This window comes from Phocoena sinus, chromosome X (genome assembly GCF_008692025.1).
Source record: "Phocoena sinus isolate mPhoSin1 chromosome X, mPhoSin1.pri, whole genome shotgun sequence".
NCBI lineage: Eukaryota > Metazoa > Chordata > Mammalia > Artiodactyla > Phocoenidae > Phocoena > Phocoena sinus.
Window position 1 is genome coordinate 19,995,483 of NC_045784.1, and position 18,924 is coordinate 20,014,406.

Below are 18,924 nucleotides of genomic sequence, written 5' to 3' on the forward strand. Positions count from 1 at the left end.
CAACATTTTCCTTTAAATGTCCCCCCTCAATACAAACACACCACAAATGCATCAGATTATTGGGCACAATTTTAAATATGATCATATTGGATTTAATGGTCTACCAGTTTAAACTTATTTCCATTTTAAGTGACCTGGCTTAGAAAAAAATGATCAACTCCCTGATTATATTAGTTTAAAGAAACTCTTTAGCTCTAAAATTTCCCTAAAACCAATTTAGAAGTGATAGAGGCTGGAAAGGGGAGGAGTCACTAGGTTTTAATGGATCTGTCCCTGGTGCTGAAAGTGAATAAAGTACCTAAACTCTCCTCATTTAGATGCAGTGGAAGGAAAGCCAGCTTCACTTAATGAAAAACCTGAGTTGCACTTAGATTTCAAGAAAGTGGCATTACTCAGGAATTCCCAGAATGAGGAGCGGTCATCTTTGACCAAGCTCAAAACTTCAGGACCATCCCAAGGGAAGAGAGAAGGGGGCCTCTATCAGCCCAGCCCAGTGGTCAAAAGCCCATCAAAAACTGATACATAATATTTACATCTCATTAACGTGTAGGTATCTATAACATTAGCTAACAAAGAAGCTCAAAACAGCAAGATGCTAGCTCAAGGCTAAAGGTATTCTAAGGCTGGAAACCAACCAGATATCATCTATGCCTTTTTTGTTGCCTCTCCTCTAACCCTTAACTCTGGTTCCTATTTTAATTCTCAGTATATTTATCCAACCCTATTAGACTAAAAATTTCTTGAGAGCAGGGAATCCCTCACTCGATCTCTCCTAGTTGTTGACCTCAGTAGAAACTTGCTCACCGAAATAATTCAAATAAAATTGTTCAATCAAGTTAAATTAATCAACGTTGTTTTGGCAGTCAGAGAAAGCTTATCAGATATATGAGCTAGGATTTTTAAGAGAACCTTGAAGGACGGAAGGATTTTGAAAGATGGAGAAAGGGCAAGGCCACGCTTTCTGTTTTTGAGGAGAAAAAAAAGCAAGCAAAGATTTGGACCCGGCCATCTCAACCTACTGGTGGCATGGCGAGCCCAGACACCCAAATAGCGTCTTTCAAAATGTCTCTCCCTGAATCGATGCATGAAATATCCCTCTCTTAGCCCTGGAGTCCTATGTTTGTTTGTTCAAGAAAATTATTTTGCATGACTTTTTCCCCTATGTCATGACTGATCGTTTTTCTACAAGACCCATGATGATACTGAGAGCCTACTGAGTTGGCGGAATATCCTGGAAGACTCAGATATCCAATCAGCACACTTTTCAGAGGGGATCATCTACACACAGCAGCGTGCCTCTTTATCTTAAGCAACCTATTAGGACTGGCCACACACGTGTCCTCTCTTCAACTGCAAGTTTAAACTATCTTTAGAAGTCTCCCTTTGTGTAAACTTTCTGTGAATACAGCGTTGCTCTGCATAAAACGGTTTTTTGGTCAAAAGAGGGCTGAGTCCCAGGAGATATTTTACGGAGGCATCCCCGCAAAAAAACACTGATGTTTGCCAGGGGACCCTCCCCACTCTGAAAGGAAAATGCTTGGTACACTTTTTCCTTCCCTGCATCTGTTTCCATTCTCCAAGAAATCTTACCTAGATGGCATCTTTTAGGATGGCAGAAGCACCCACCACTTAGAAATCTATCAGGCTTATTGAGATCAGGATAGTATAAAGTGACGATAAACACACCGTGCTACGTACTGCCCTAAACTGCAGCCACCCAACTTTCCTATGCATGACCCTGCTGCACATGAGATCGTGTACAATGATTTCATGGTTGACATAGAGCAGTTTAGATTTAAGATATATGCATGAAAATAGTTTGTTGTTTCTGAGGCAGAAAATGGTGGTGTGGTTATTGAAAGCTAATGTTTGACATACTTGCGAGACCAGAGAATACCCTTGTTTCTAACCTTTTCAAACCAAATAAGCTTTTCCTTTGGGTCCACACTCCTTCCACACCATGATCGATCCCTCTGGCATCTCTGAGCAATACTGAGTCAAGAGACTGACTCCAAATGTAACAGATGATAGAAATCCCCTGCCCCCAAGCAGGAATACTTCATTTATTTGACCAAGAAATGTAATCCCTGCGAAGGAATGCCCTTGTCCCTTCCAATTGAACAATAATCGGAAAGACATTGGTTAGGTAGGAGCTGTCCACTTAAAATGTAGTGATGGATATTTGACCCTAAGAAAATAGAGATGCAGTCAGACATTCACCTACAGGCTGTTCGTCTCACTGCTATTTACAAAAGCAAAAGTTTTAAAAACCTAAATGCCCAGCAATATGGTACAAGTTGAAGTTTCAGCCATATGATAGAATTCTACACAGCCATTAAAATGTCTTATAGCAATATTAATTGACTATGAGAAAATGCTCATAATCTATTTAATGGGAAAAATGTTTATCAAAGAGAATGTTTATTATAACCCTCTATTTTAGAAAAAGGCAGTGTATAAACATTGTATATGCACTGCCAAAGCCCTCCTGCCAAAGACCACCAGGAACGTGCCAATAATCGAACATGTTGGCTTTATTTTTCATTGCAGCCACGGAGAACACGCACCATGGAGAGCTGAGGGGCGTCTCAATAAGAAGGTGTTAGAGAAGACTTCTCATAGGATTTGGGCTCGTGTTAATGATTTGGGTAAGGTTTAAAGCAGTGGGGCTTGCTCTGGTTTGGATGCTCTCGGGAAACAGGCATAGTTTCATGATTGTGTCTTACTAAATCTTCACCTGGGGGGAGAGAAGACTAGAGCAAGGCTAAAGCTGTCATTTGCTTTTCAACACACCACAACAGTCACTCATATTAGCCAGGGTAGGAACATGTTTGGTCATTTTTGTGGTTTGGACAAGGTTCCTGTTTTGTCTGTGTGCAGACATGATTATGGAGTGTTCCTAATTTTGTCTGGATCCATCACAGTTACAGAGTGACCTTATCTGCCGTTAGTGTTTTGGGAATGGTTTTTGCTGAACAGGACAACACCAAAGCTTAGTTGTGAGCAGGTCCTAGCAACCCCAAGTCCCAGCAGATTATACCAGGCCAGCTTCTGCATGGCAGGGACTGACTTTCTTTTCCACACACACACACACACACACACACACACACACACACACACACATATTCAGTCAGAGAAAACTAGAATTGTAACACATATCATTTACTGTTTGTGATATTCCAGGCACCATTTTAAGTGCCCTACCTTTTTAACCCATTTAACCTTCACGGCAACTCTATGTAGTAAGTACAATCAATATTCCCATTTTCCAGAAGAGAAAAGTATGGCATAAAGAGGTTAAGTTACTTACCCAACAAAAGTAGTAGAGCAAGGATTTAACTTAGCGGCTATAGACCAATAGCCTTAACCTCTACATTATGTTGTCTGTGTGTACAATAAATTATTAATAGAGGTTACCTTTGAAAGGTGATGAAAGTACAGGAAATACAGGTGTCTTTCTCTTTCTTTTTCTTGTTCTTATTTTCTAAATTTTCTACAATATGTATTAATTTTTAACCAGAAAAAGGAATAATTTACAAATGTACTTATGGAAGCTCTGTACCCAAGCCAAGGTCATCGTCCTAATGCAAACCCAAGTCTTTGGTGGTGGCAATGCTCCCCTGAATGTCTGAATCAAAAGAGAAGACAAATCAAATCGGGAGGAGGCAACGCCCTCCCTGCGCGCGCGCTCTTTCTCTTAACTCCAACTCAATTTAGACAATTTCCGCATTAAAAAGTGGCAGGAAGACCCACTCTCAGGCCGGTCCGTGTGTCTGAATTAAAGCCGGTAGGGTATGTTCCCCCCAGTATACCGAAGAACAATTACGAACCGAGTTGGGAGGACTAGAAGCAAATGCCTCGGTCTCCAAGGTAAGGCCCTTTCCTCGTGGGAGAAAACACCCCCGACCGGCCCGGTGAGCACCGCCGCGTTTGTCCCGCTCTAGGACTCAGCCCAGGCACTGAGAGCGGGGATGCCAGCTCTTCAGCCCGCGTCAAGGCTTACAGTAAAAGGCCGAAAATTCTAGGGACGGGAGGGAACCATTTGGAGGGACAAAGACTTCAGAATGCAAAGAGCTTTGCCGAAATGTTAAAGGCTCCCCAGCAGACCTGTCGGCTGGTTTCCCTTCGCTTACTTCTGGCGCTGCGCTGGCACCAGAGCAACAGGCAACATCTTTGTTTGCTCCCCGCGCAGAGACCGACTTTAGGCCTCCTGAGAGGTGCCCACCCACCAGCTGCCGCCGGCTCGGCCGCAGAGAACGGTGCTCGCAGTAATTCCCACTGCCACCGTACCCCCCTCCCTCCGCCGGCCCTTTCCTTCTTTCCGAGTGCCCCGGCCGAGAGCCAGGCGAGGCATCCACCCTGCCATTTAGCACCTCGGCTGCGCAGTGGTGGGTGGTTTCCCAAAGCGTGTGCCCTCGCAGCCGCTCGCGCTCGAGTCGCCGCTAGCAGGGGCACAAGTCAATGAGGCTTTTCCCTCCGCGATCATCGTGAATCAGCAAAGCGCTGCAGAGCAGCGGCGTCTCCGCGAGCAGAAATTAAGATGACGGGGGAAGGGCACAAGTGGAGTGTTGCAGGGGAATTTCGAGCCCCTCCCGGGAACGGCAGTTCTGAGGGGGTGGGGGGGGGAGCGCTGTCGGCTGGAAGCTGCTGGTGAACCAGAGGGAGCCTTTGGAAACAGAGATTGGTGTGGGGAACAGCGAGGTGGAGCTGAGAAAGTGGACGAGAGTACGGCTGGGCAGAAGGACCTAGGGAGCGCAGGCAGAGCTGAGCGGGTGCGCCCCCGGGGTGGGCAGCGCAGCAGTTGCAGGTGTTGCTGAGGGAATATAGGACGGAGGGTCTGGTGTGGGGAAAGGGAGAAGAGGAACCGAGAAAGGAGGATTTCCTGGCCCACGACTTCCTGTTTCTGACGTGCAAGTTCCCAAGTTCAGTTTGAGAAGTGGAGGGCCGCTTGGCATTGGGGAATCTGGGCTGGGAACGTTAGGGAAATACCCCCCTTAGTCGCGGTCTCCCATCCATCTCCCTCTCCCTCTCCTCCTCCTCTCTTCCTCTCCCTATCCCGTCTTCCTTCAGCTTTGATTAATATGCATGCCCATGCTCAGTAGGGCGGGCCACACTCCAGGGACCGCGCCTCCAGTCACCGCCGCCTCTCGCTTGACCCTTGGCACTAAAAAGCTAAGCAGGAGCGACCGGAGGCGTGGGATGGGAAGGCCGAGCGCTCAAAGCGCGAAGCCTGGGGACCCCTCTCCGTGCCCCGGTACCCACCCCCCTGGCCGGACCGAGCGCCCCAGCGGCCCAGACTCCGAGATCCCGCTTCGGTCTGCGTTGCAACGGGTGGACCCCGGGGATTGGAGCGCACAACGAACCGCGCTAAATTGTACCTGTGCGTGGCCGTTCCCGCCGCCGCCGCAGGTCTATCCCGGGCCCGAAGCCGGCGCCCGCCTTCTCGGGGAATTCTCTGGAGGGGATGTGCGAGGGGAGCCACAGTGGCTGCCTTCTAGCTCACGGCTGGCGCGCACAAGCACACGCCCAACTTTGCCGAGCCGTCGGCGCCCCCCGAGTTCCCCCGCGCCCCCTGCGGCTCGGCACTCTCGGAGACCACATCTCTCCAGGTCTGAGATAAGGTGTCCCCCGCTCCTACACTCGCCCATTTGAGGAGGAGAGGGCGGGGTGGAGGAGAGAAGGAGAGTAACGCTACAGACTCCCTAACCAGCTGTTCACAAACACTCTATGCCCGCAGGGGCGCCCGCTCCAGCCCCGCCGCACCAGGTCCCCCAGACCCGCCAGTGACGACAGAGAGAGGAGGAGGAGGAGGAGGAGGCGGCGGCGGCGGCGGCAGTGCGGAGAGGCGGGAGTCCGGGAGCAACAGAGCCCTGGCGACCGGCGGCTCCACCGACTGACCATCATCATCAGCACTTTTATTACCGGGGGACGGTGTGGGGAGGTTGAGGGGCGCGCAGCAGAACTGTCCAACCCACTCTGGAGTGCCCCTAATTGAGAGCGAGAAGACTCTCCAGAGGCGCCTTTGGAGTAGACGTGCCCCAGACGCACAACCGGACTCTGTGGTCCCGCGGAAGCTGCAATGTTGGGCATATTTTAAATGGCTCTTACTTGAGAGGAGGCGTGATTTCCACGTTCGAGCGTCTTCGCTCCCCACCCCCTCTCCGCACCAGCCAGTGCGCGCCACCACCTGAGCCTGGCGAGAGAGCCTGGGCGCACGCAGTCTTCAGCCTCTTCCTTTCCGCCTCTGGGGGGATTCGGCTCTGAGCGGGTCCGCCCGACGCCCCCCGGGGAAACTCTTTACTTTTTGTTTGGAAAATCGGGGCCATTTGTTTATTCATCTCTGGGTCTCCCCGGAGGAGGACAGGGGAGGGGAGGGCTTGCGCGGCGGGCCGGGCCGGGGGAGGGGAGTGCGGGGAGGGGAGGGGACTGGGTGTAGCCTGGAATTCTCCGTCCTCGTGCTCCTAGGCTGGCGCGCAGAAGCTCCCCGCGATAGCGCCGCCGCCACTCCCCGCGCCACCCCGTCGTTGGCCTCGGGGGTCGGGTGAGTGGGGTCATGACGCGCCGCGGGGGCTGCCCCGGGCACCTCCGGCGCTGAGCCGGGACGCTGCCCCGCCGCTCCGAGCCCCTCTGGCGGGGAGGCGGCGGGGGGTGGGGAGGGCGCACGGGGTAGGGCGGGGTGGGGGCGGCGCGGAGGCCGCCAAGCTGGGGGGCTCTCAGGGCCGGCGCGGCCGCGGGCAGGAGGGCGTGTCTCCGGCCCGAGGGGACCCTCCCGAAGCGCGGCGCGGGACTCCCCGATGGTGGTGCCGCGGCTCCGGGAGAGCACCGGGTCTCGCCTCCGCCGCCGCCGCCGCCGTCGCCGCCGCCGCGGGCGCCACCACCGCCGCCGCCGCCGCCGCCGCCGCCCGAGCCCGCGCCGAGCGTGCGCCTCGCCCTCCTCCCGCGCCCGCTCTGCTCTAGGATGCTGCGGCAGGTTCTGCACAGGGGCTTGAGGACGTGTTTCTCCCGGCTCGGCCACTTCATTGCCAGTCACCCTGTCTTCTTCGCCTCGGCGCCGGTGCTCATCTCCATCCTGCTCGGCGCCAGCTTCAGCCGCTACCAGGTCGAGGAGAGCGTGGAGCACCTGCTGGCGCCCCAGCACAGCCTCGCCAAGATCGAGCGCAACCTCGTCAACAGCCTCTTCCCGGTCAACCGCTCCAAGCACCGGCTCTACTCGGACCTGCAGACCCCCGGGCGCTACGGCCGGGTCATCGTCACCTCCTTCCAGAAAGCCAACATGCTGGACCAGCATCACACCGACCTGATCTTAAAGGTGAGAGGGGGGCGGGCACGGGCAGCCTCTGCGGGCGCCGCTGCCGCGGTTGGGCTGGCTGAGCGCGGGGGTCCGGGCTGAGAGCGCCTCCTCTCCCATCCCAGGCGACTGCCGCAGGGGCTCTGCTGCACCGCGCGCCCCTCGAAGGCCGCCCGGAGCCTCCCAGTCTCCCGGGCGGGGAGCGTCCGGGTCCGGGCCCGGCCCTGCCCTGGCCGCCGTCGCCGCCACGCCGGCAGCCGCTGCAACAGTTGGGGCGGCGGCGGCTACGGTGCTGTGGTCGGTGCGCTTGTTTTGGTTGCAGTGGTCTTGGGGGCGGGGAGGCTTTGGGGTAACTGGGCCAGAAGGAACCGAACTAGAGAAGACATTCTAGAAAGTCCTGCTACTTGAAAACAAAATACCATCTTGGGGGGATTCGGAGACCCCTCTCCCCTGTCCTCATTTCTTCTCCCTTCCTCTGACCCCGGAGTGTTTTGGAAAAGGCTGCTCGGAGGGGCTGTGAGCGGGATGGTAAAGAAAATGCCTCCCATCCACCAGAAAGAAGTGTGGTCCTGGAGAGAGGACAGGGGCTGCCCTGCTGCCCTCTTCCGCGGGCGAGGTAGCCATCTCTGACTTCTAGGGTGAGAGAGAACGTTTGTAATTCGCAGTTGTTTCATCTTTCACAGTAGCTCCTCGCCTTTGAAATGCAAAAAGTTCTTTGGGAAATGAGGGATTCGACTGATGCACTTTCATTTGGGTGTATTTGGGCGTGAGGGTGAGGGGCAGAGCCAGAAGGGTGAGGACAGAAGCCAGGCTGTGTGGCCCTGAGAAGAGCACAGGAAACCGAGCAGCTGGTTACAGGGTGACACTCAAAGAAACAGGGTGTGCTGTCAGCCTGAGGTGGGAATTTGATGTAAAAAGTGAGGTTAATGGTGATAACGTTCAGGAAGTTCCTAAGAAAAGCAGAGGAGTGAGGACTAGAGTTGGAAAAGTGGAGACCTTGGGAGAGAAAAGCAGAAATAGGTGAGAATGTTCCATCCAAGCCCTGGTGGGGATTCTGGGTCTTGTTTACTTAAGGTACTCCTCTGGGGAGGGCAGACAGGAGCCAGTCCCAGCTGGAGCCCTGGAGCGGAGGGATGGAAGGTGCTGGTTTTGTGTGGGTCCCTGGTCCAGATCCAGGATTGGAGGCTGGTTAGATTTCTAGTCTACTTATCCCACCGGGAGTCAGCCAGTGAACCTGGAGGACTCTTTCCTTCTCTTTTACTCTACAGGTAACCCCCTAGAGACAAGCGAATTTTCCCCCCTGTATTTGTTGACACGTTATCAATCAGCAATTAGTAATGAGGGGAATCTGACTAGAGACTCAGTGGAATTAGGACCTTCCCACATTGGGTGGCTCGTGGTATTTTTAATGGCACACACATCATCACACATACTCACCACAGAACCTTAGTAACATTAATCCCGAGTTGTTTCTTTCTTCATGATTATGCTTCCAACATCGAAGTGGGTTTTTATTCCCCCGATACTTTAGTTACCGTATTTTGACACACAGATAAATACTGCTCCAAATGCTTTCCCAAGAAAACATGTAGTAGTTTCATCATAGGCTTAAGGAAACTATAATTTAGCCAGTCCTGACATTTAGAAAGCTGCCCCATCTTTTGATAGATGATCTACTAAGTGATGTTTCTCTTTTTTTGTTTTTTGTTTTTTGAGGTGATGTTTCCACTGGCTGGTTTTTTGGGGGTTTTTTTCCCCGCTAACCGTCACGCCACTCTGACGGGCAGTCACCAGTTCTCTTCACTCTCAAGGTTAATGAGACATCAACAGGCACATCAGATGTCTTTTCAACTGGACTGTTTCTCTCCTATTTGATTTTGATCTGTTCAGGACAGAAAACCGTATTAGAAGAGAAAGTTGGGACTGGCGAGCCAGGGAGGCTGGCTTTGCCTTCATATCTAAAGGGCAACTTTAAAGGACGGCGGTCTTGTGAGTGAATTGTTTTAAGAAATGGGATGTTTTTTCGTGTTCTAGGTTTCTGGGGAAGATCAAGACCAAGTGGCATAGTGGTCAGAACTCACTTCTAGCTGACGGGTCTCTGGTGAAAATGAATTCACAGAGCTTATGAAAACCCAGACTCATGAAACTGAGGGAACTGCCTTCAATTTTATATATCCATCTTTTTCTTCTTATATCCAACGCCTATCTTTGGTAGGTATGGAGCTGGGGGACAGAAAAATGGACCCTCGGTAGCCATGGTACTGTAAAGTGTGGGAAGAAGCACTTACTTTTTTCCTCTTTTTTTCTATTAGAGACATGAAAGATTTGTCCTTTACACAAGATGTTAGGAGCGAAAGAGTCACTGTTTCTGCCCTTACTGGTGTTATTCTGATACTTTGTTGTTGGCATCAAGGGTAGCACTGACAGTTAACATTGTACACAACACCAGCCAGCCCCTGCCTGTTTTATAACAGCACACTGGAAGTAAAGTGGACAAAGCATAACCAGGGTTTGAGGCTTTCTCGTGCCCCACGACAAAAGTGAAGGAAGTTAACTCGCAGGGCTGTGTCACTCACTCCTGGTGCTCTGGGGTTGTACCTACTCAATGAAGGCGACCCTTCTTGCAATATTAGTCCAGCTACTTTCTGATCAAAAATAGACTGGGAAGGGATGACGACAAAAGATGAAAATCCCGGTTGTTTTTTTCAAAAACATAATTGACAGTATCACAGAAAAAAAGAATCCACCCTTGACAACCCCAGCTGATCTGCTTTGGAGGAGCTTTCTCAGATTCATGCAAGCGACACGACTGCCACACTCTGACCTCTGCAGCGTTAGAATCTGACCACAAACTGTGAGACAGGTGACTCGCCCTAGCAATGGTTTCCCCTGAAGCCTACAGGGCAAAGATGTCATTTTGGGTGAAAGTAGGTGGGGCCTGATGGTACCGGCAAAGGATCAACCACTAATTTCTGAACCCCTTTAAATACATGTTGATCTTCAAAAGTCTTCATTTCACTAGAATATTAAATTTAACTCATTACTATATTTTAACAAAAATCCATGATGTTCATCTCAGAGCAGATTTCAGAGTAGTGCCTCCTGAGCTTTTATGGATCTGTTTCTTCCTGATCCCCTGGAGTGAAGTGTGGGCAGGTCTTAGTTGATAACTGATCTGGCTGTGACCAAGTCAATACTTGATTTGTTCCATCTGTGTAAAGAACCAATTTAGCCCATTCCTTATAATAATGATATCACCTTTATAGCAGCTTATAAGTTATAAGCATATAGTATGTTTAAATACATCAAACACCTAAGGGTAGGCAGGAGAAGTGGTGTGATTCCATTTTACCGATGAGAAAACTGCGCCTTAGAAATTAACCGAATTATCTATGGAAAAAAAGACAAGGACAGAACCAGGACTGTGACCCAGGGTTTTGACTCCCCGCCCAGTGCTCTTTTCACTATCATTTACTGCCTCCCATATGATAAACTGCTTGAATGATTTTACATGTACATTTTTGGTATCCAAATGAGGCACATTCAACCAAAGCCTCATCCCCACCGTATACCGCTGTTCTCACAGTGGCAGTTGGATCATAAGGACATTCTCTCGACTGACGCTGCCTAACGTCAATGGAAATCCACTTACACAAACTCTACATGCCCAAAGTAAAGCATAAGATACTTGTAATTAGCAATATACAAAGACAGAGAGATAGACCGTTTTACCGGAGAAAAACCTCTGGACGATTGAATGCAGCGATTTCCTGTTTCAGTGCTGTTCACTGGCCAGGTCCAGGTGAATTCAACTCCAGTGCCTCACTCACACAGTCCCTGGCACATAGTAGGCCTTCAGTAAATATCTGTCCAAGGGACGTGCCCTAGTTTGCTCAGACATTCATGTGATGGGCAAAGAAAATTCCACAGAAACTACTCTGAAATGTATTTTCAAAATGACATTTTTATGTGTACAACTTTAGAGGCAGATTCTAAGGCTTCTCTTTATCCAAGATACCGTTCTCCCTTTCTCTTTTTCCAAGATCACCTCTGTAGTCATAGCAAAACACTTTTCAGTTTTGCAATTGCATAGGGGCGTCTCCTTTGCATAACGTCCTCTTTTTCGGGGGGACCTCATAGGCTGTTCTATTCCAAACCAAGGGAAGGACACATACTCACTATGCAGACATTCTTCCTTTTACTGGGGAATCTCATTTTGTTCAAATATTCAGTTTCTAGTTTATTTAAACTTTCCATGTTTAATTATATTAAGGAGAATTAAGTTGCAAAATGAGATTGATAGAATTTAACTTGGAATTATTTAATTCAAGCTTTCCACGAAGGGCAGCACAACAGCTAGCTCCGGGTCACAAAGACCTGATAGTTGGATCAAGATCCCAGTTTTTCCAGATACCGTCTCAGCACTTTCAGTCACTATAGGAATCACCATTACGTCTTTCTCTGCAGTCTAAGGATCGGCAAATTCCAGCCCATTTTTGAGCGTAGGAGTTTTTACAGTTTTTAAAGATTGTAACAAAACAAAACAAAAACAAGGAAGAATATGAGACAGAGATGGTCTAAGACTCTCAAAGCCTAAAATATTTACTCTTTGGTCCTTTACATAAAGGAAGTTTATGCTGTTAAGTAATCTCTAAGGCAGTGGTTCTCAATCAGGGGCGACTGTGCCCTGCAGGGGACATTCAGCAATGGTTGGAGACATTTTAGCTCATCACAACCAGGGGTGAGTTGCTACTGGCATCTAGTGGGTGGAGGTCATGGATGCTCTTAAACATCCTCTGTGTGCAGGACAGCCCCATCCAGCAAAGGATTATCTGGGCCCAAATACTGCTTGAAAGGGTTCATGTGTGTTATTTCTTTTTGTTCTGCTAGGATTTTTTCATCTGCATTGATTATGTAAAATGAAAAAATGCCAAAGAGAAGTTCACATCCAAAAATCTTATAGAAGTTTGACTGGGGACAAATACTACAACCTGTGAGGAGATGCTCGCTTGGGCAATTGGCCAAAGACCAGATTTTCCAATGTAACCTTCCCCAAGATGCACTTATCTTGCTCTCCTAGAGCTCCGTCCTTTATGGTCTAAATCCCAATGTAGAGGAACCCAGGAAACTGAATACGGTCTAACTGCTTGAACGATAAAGCTGCTGAATTGCTGCTGGCCTTGGGACTTGTCAGAGTGCCCACTGCTGGCAGGCCTGACCCTCAGTCTGTAGCAGCCACCCACCAGGCCGGGCTTCTCCTGACAGTATGTAAGACCCCACTGTGAACGGTGACCTGCCGAGGAGACAGGAGGCCGTGCTCTGTTGCCTAGTCCAGCTGCTTTGCCTTTCTGAACATAAAATGACAAACGAAGAGCTTGCATCCAAAGGACAGGGGATCAAAGACCCTTGGGTTTGGAAGGCACCTTAAAGGTCATCTCCGCAGACACCGGAATGTGCTCTTCGCATCTCAGGGTGCTTTGTCTGGTGACAGGTGCTATGATGCCTTGGGCAGTCCTGTCAATTCGATGAGTTATCCAGGTGGCATGTACTCTTAGAAAAGATTGAGGCCAGGCCTGAAAGGGCAGCATTCGTGCATCTGCTGGACCAGCCAGTTGCCTTTTGCACTTTATCTTTACACTAGGAGCAAAGTAAGGAGAGGGTGAGATCTCGTTTCATTCTCCTTGCATTTCACGGGAGGTGCATCCGAATAATCCAAGTTCAGTATCATTCTAGGGTTGTCTGACTTCTAAGCACATGTCATCTGTGTGACTAGTATCCTCCAATGCCCACTCTGTTTGTCTCATTTAGATTTGGGGAGCAATCTTTGACTTGCCCATGTAGATAAGCATTTGGAAAAAACTTTGGGTAAACTGCTAATTTAAACTGAAATTTAAATATAAAGCTGTAGTGTGAGAGGAAGCCCACCTTTTTAATGACTCTTGACATAAGAGTATCTTGACAGATGCCGTATTAGAGTTAGAGAAGGATGATTTTTTTTTTTTTTTTTTTTTTTTTAACGAACACGAAGACTGAACCTCTCAGGATTCACCAGACTTACAAACCTCATCCAACAGCTGAGCATTTAACCGGTGACTTCTTGTGATAACTAAGAGAAGGAGAAGTAAGCTAAAAGAAGTTATCTGTTTCCTACCTGAGAGGTTGCAGCATCCCTTGGCGCAGGAACTAGGGGATCTGACCAGCTCTGACTTTGTGGTATATGCCATCTGGTACCTGACTTTGGGGCTCAGTATGAGCCCCAAGTGATACCTGAGATAGGCTTGAAGCAGACCTTTGAAGTCACCTGCTTGGTAGCACATCACAGCAAGCAGGCCTGTCTGCCGCACTGCCTGTACTGCTGCCACATGCCCGGAAGGCCACAGAACTTCCGAGGTATTCTGCCAGACTGATTTAATGACCAGCAGGGGAGGTGAGTAATCTCTAACCTTTAAAAGACAAAAACAAAAAGGAAAATCAACACCAGTTGTTATTTCATGTGGGAAGCCCTGAATAATATGTCGCGCCTTCAACTTCCGAAGTCATATTTTGAACAAAATAAGGCAGTGAGGGGACAGGGAAGTTATATTTATCTTCTTGCTCTCCAGGAAATCCTCTCGAGAATATTGTTTCTGGTGTTTTGAAAGACCCCCATTGTTAGGTCTTCCACTTTAGGTTTCACTTGTGGGCTTCAAGTCCAGAGTCGAGATGAGGACTTGAGTGCAGGCAGTTACCTTGGGGCGTGATATCCAAAAACATCGGTAAGGAAGTGAGGACAGGAAACAGGGAGTAGCAGGAAGCCAGCCAAGGCAGTGTTCTCAAGCCAGTGTCCACTGTGGGCACCCAGGGCTCAGTCTCACTGGGGAACTCTGGGAGACACCAGATAACCTCCATCCAAGTTATCCCAACTGTGGGTGAAGGACCTGGATAATCTTCTCCCAAGTCTCCAGCCATCATTAGTTGATCCGGCTGCAGCCCGGCACAGTAAATAAATCTCTAGCCATTCCAGATGCTGTGTGTGTTCCCATAATCAGAATTGTTTTTGTTGTTTTGTTGTTGTTGTTGTTGTTTTCCGGTACGCGGGCCTCTCACCGTTGTGGCCTCTCCCGTCGCGGAGCACAGGCTCCGGACGCGCAGGCTCAGCGGCCATGGCTCACGGGCCCAGCCCCTCCGCGGCACGTGGGATCCTCCCGGACCGGGGCACGAACCCGCGTCCCCTGCATCGGCAGGCGGACTCTCAACCACTGCGCCACCAGGGAAGCCCCAGAATTGTTTTCTGTTGTTGTTTTATAAAAGCCACAGGCAAAGAGCTGCAGGTGCTCACGGTGAGCGGCCTTGACATGTAGAGGTGAGTGTGAGTGGAGAGAATACAGGTGGAACCCTGAGAGCATCTGCACTAAGGGTCTTACACCCATCTAGAGACATACCTCTAGGAGTTTAGGGCCCACATTGCTAAGGGATGTTCATCCCTTCACTCAGCAAGACGGCCATGACCCAGGCAAGAATGACCCAGCATAGCTGTTCAGTTATTCTTGAATTTGATAAGTAACTGCCATTTTCATTTTGGCCACTGGATGGTGGTAAAGATGATTCCAAGCTGGACCTGGACGCCACCCGGATTTGTGGTTTTATATCAAGCCCTCGCATATGAGTGGCCTGTGTCCAGCCCCTCTTCCCTTCAGGAATACAAGAGGAGTCTGCAGGCCCCCCTTTCACAGCCCCCATCTTCACACATCTACCTGTGTTGCTCTCCCCCGCTAGAAATGCACTCGCTGCTTACTATGAGATCAAACTCACATGTGTCCTACTTTGTGAGGCCTTCCCAAATTCGTGGCTCCCTCCCTCCCTTAAATCTGTCTGGCTTGCAGTTGTACCCACATTCTTTAATGCTTAACTAGATACTATTCTATAATTTGCTGTATTGTCATGTGATGCTTTCTCTTAAGATCATAAAGCTCTTCAAGGGCAAGACCAATGTCTTATACTCCCACATCTCTCCTAGAAACTAGTATAATGTGGAATGTACGGCAGGTGCTTAATAAATTGTTGCTGGTTGATGGCCTGTAGGATGGAAAACACGCTCTGCCTTCCCTGTTCATTTATCTTGCTTGAATATAATTTTGCCGGGGAGCATGACCATGTGGTTTCTTTAGATGTGTCTTCACTTCTCATCCTTGATAAATTTTGGTTTCAAACTTGATAAGCAATAAGCATCCATTCTGCCTTAGGATCTGTTGATACTTACTTTATATGGGGAGAAACTCATAAAGAAAAACCAAAACCAAACGCCTGACCACCTCTTTTGGTTCAAGTAGTTTGGAAAGGTGTAAATTGACCTCAATCTCCAGTGGTCCATTCCCATTTGGGAGGGCAGGGCACTCTGCAGTTCCCAGCAAGTACTGCCAAAGTCAGCTCTCCACTACACGTGTCCTTACGTACATGAAGTAAAGTCTCAAAACATTGGCCTAACCCATACTCAAATGTAAACATGAAACACATTTTTTTTAAATCAGGGACGAGTGGTTTTTCCCAGTTGTAGCATCAGTGTTCAAGAGATCACCATTCTGATGTCGTTCAGCTTCGAATTTCTCAAGAGGGAGCCCAGGGTAACAAAGACTTGTTCTAAGAGGCGAACTTAAAAAACGATGCTGGTACAAAATCAGTGTATCTCTGGTGAGTTTAACAGAAACACCAGAACTGTTCATTTCTCAGCATTAAAGGGGAGATTCCTTTGCTCATTCTTCCATGGGCTCCACGAATTTGTCAAATACCGTGGCTTTGTCAGTTCCTTCCAATTGTCTCAGTAAAAACCGTATCTCTGCTATACAACTAGCATAAGTGCTCAAAAAAAAAAAATCTTCGTAATACTCAGTACCTTAATTTTTTGAGTTTTGCACTGCTGTCTCGTTTTTATTCTGGTTTTGGTATAGCACGTAGGCAAGTGGTCATACTGAGTAAACTGACTGCTCTTAGACTCTTTATGCCCACACATCACCTGGGCATCTCAGGAAAATACAGATTCTGATTCAGCCTGGGGTGGGACCTGCAATTCTGAATTACTGACAAGCTCTCAGATGATGGTGATGTTGCTGGTCAGTGGAGCACACTTTGAGTAGCAAGGCTCAGAACCTCATCTTCCTGCTTGACAGGGCTTTGCACACAAAGGAAGCGTTCACTTCTTGTACAGAAGTATCTCTGGAATGAAAAGCTCTGGGAGTCTGTGGGCTCCAGCTTCAAGGCTCTCTCACAGCCCAGCGTGCCAGAAAGGGATTCTCCAGCAGTTTAGGTGAGCGAGTTGACAACTGTCCTCTGTCACTTAATTTACATGACTACAGTGTTTCCCTGGGAAATCTTCCCCACATAAGTAGATCCACAAGCCCTTCAAAGGGAAGAGTGTGTCAGAATTGGCAGAGGTCAGGAGAACCAGGCCAAGTGATAATAAGGCCCCTTGAAACTGTGAAATGTAAAATTTTGCTGACTGGGGGTTTTAGTCATTTAGGTCAGTGCATTTCTTCACCTTCCCTTGTCTAAAATTTCTTTTCATAGGGTTATAAAAGAAACCTACAATTATTTAGGATCGAAGAAAATTTCTCTACCTTCCTGGCTCTCTGTGCCTAAACTCTTCAAACAAAACTAACCTCACTTTAAGTGAAGATTAGCAATTCTTCTCAAATCTGAATATGTTTTGGAATTCCCTGGGAATTTTATTAATGTTCATATTCTGATTCAATAGGTCTGAGACAGGAGGCCTGAGCTTCCGCATTTCTAACAAGCTCCCAGGGCTACTGCGGCTACTGCTGGTCTGAGAACCACACTGACTAGATCAGTGGATTGGTGGACCCAAAGAACCTTTGCATAATATATCCTGACTAATTAATGCCATTTAACTGCCTCCATACTCGAAAGCAGTGGTTCTCCACCTTGAGTAGGTATCCCCTGGAGGGCCTGTCTGAACACAGATTTCAGATCTCACCCCCAGAATTTCCAATTCTGTAGGTCTGGGGCGGGGCCTGAGGATCTGCACTTCAAACAGGTTCCCAAGGTGATGCTGTTCCTGCTGGTCTAGGGACCAAACTTTGAGAACCACTGCTATAAAGCATCCTAGTAATTAGCTGCCAGGACTAATTCTAAAAGTGCAGTTTCTCTCTCTCTGTAGAAACCTGGACAACAGATACAGCAGGGTGAAAAAGTTATTTGTTCAGCCGTTAATTTTGAATGATGCTGTCATTCAAAGGAGACTACATAAGCCTGAACCTTTAAGTTTGCGCTTTAAGGCAAGCATATTGGACAGAGGGCCCTGCCCCTGCCGCCTGTCTCCAGGAGCTGGAGTTTAGGAGAAGGGGGCTGAGTAGAAGAAAGGACGCTCAGAGATGAGGCGGGGAGAGAGATAACCCCCCACTCCACACACATGCAGTGTGGATGTTGTCACTACCATCAATGTGATTACCAAAGCTTCCTTCCTTCCAAAGACTTCGCACACAGGGTCACCTGCCATTTGCCTTTGCAGAAACATAACTTACGTCAGACCAGAAGGCACAGCAGGTACAAACAGGAGCGACACGTTGTGTTTCTGAGACAAGAACCCAGCTCTGTGGTTGCCAGAGGTGAAGTGTCAATGCGGAGGACCCTGGTAGCTAATGTTCAGTTTCAACTACTGACCGATGTCAGTTCTGTTAGAGAGAGGTAAAGTAGAACCGGAGTGAAGTTCAGTAAGTACTGATTTTGGCATAGTGGAATTAGCATTGTTTCAGAGCCCCGAAGTTCTGTGTTTGAGGCTGTGAACCATCAAAGTGTCTGTGATAAAAGTCATTTATCCTCTCTGGGGTCTTCATTTCCTCACCCATAAAATGCGATCAGCAATATCACCATCGTGGTGTTGGAAGACAGAAGGAGATATAACGTGCGTAAACAAACTTTGTAAAGCGCAGTGTGCCTAAAGCCACGCAGACCTCCCAATGTCTGCACTGAACGCACACGTGTTTGTCTGGGGCAAGAGAACAACCTCCTGGGGATTCCCAGGGGAGAAGACTAACCACCTTAGTCACCCAGTTGACACATTCCAAATCACCGTCTCCTTTTATAAAAAGTATCTGTACAGTCTGTGACTACCTTTTACTAACCAGAAGCTTTGTTGACATGGCCTTGTGCTCCCAGATGATGTAATATTCCATCAGTCTATATTTTTAGTTTGAATTACTCAAGGAGAATTTTAAAATAGCATATCTGATCACCCATCGTCCACACTTCTAAAGCCTTAGACCTACACTGTCCAATTCAAAAGCCACTAGCCACATGTGGCTATCTGATTTAAATTTAAATTAATTAAAATAAGAAATTCATTTCCTCACTTGCACTAGCCACTTTTCAAGTGCGCGGTAGCCCACACGTTCCTGTAATGGACAGGACAGATAACATTTTCATCATCAGAAAAGCTCTATCCGACAACACTGCTTTTCACGAAGAAATCACCGATGCATCGTACAGCTTAACTAATAAGCAGAGGAATCAAGATGGAAACACACATCTGGCTTCTAAAGCATCAGTAAAAAATTAACTCCACCACATTGCCCCCAAGAAATACAGAAATAGATGAGCAAGGCGTGGCCCCTGGTGCCAGATGGCCTTGAAGTAGTATTTCAATC

At 48.5% G+C, this 18,924-nt stretch overlaps 1 protein-coding gene across 4 annotated transcripts in view; it reads left to right on the forward strand.

Moving 5' to 3' along the window:
• Positions 1-6,950: 6,950 nt before the first annotated feature.
• The window catches only part of PTCHD1 (patched domain containing 1), a 55,656-nt gene continuing 43,682 nt past the window's right edge, over positions 6,951-18,924 (forward strand). For all 4 annotated transcript variants that reach the window (XR_004348075.1, XM_032619959.1, XM_032619958.1 and 1 more), the window contains exon 1: positions 6,951-7,309. Coding sequence is in view for 3 of the 4 variants with exons in the window: in XM_032619959.1 (XP_032475850.1) it covers positions 6,959-7,309 (351 nt within the window). In the remaining variant the exon portion in view is untranslated. The remainder of the gene's footprint in view (positions 7,310-18,924) is intronic.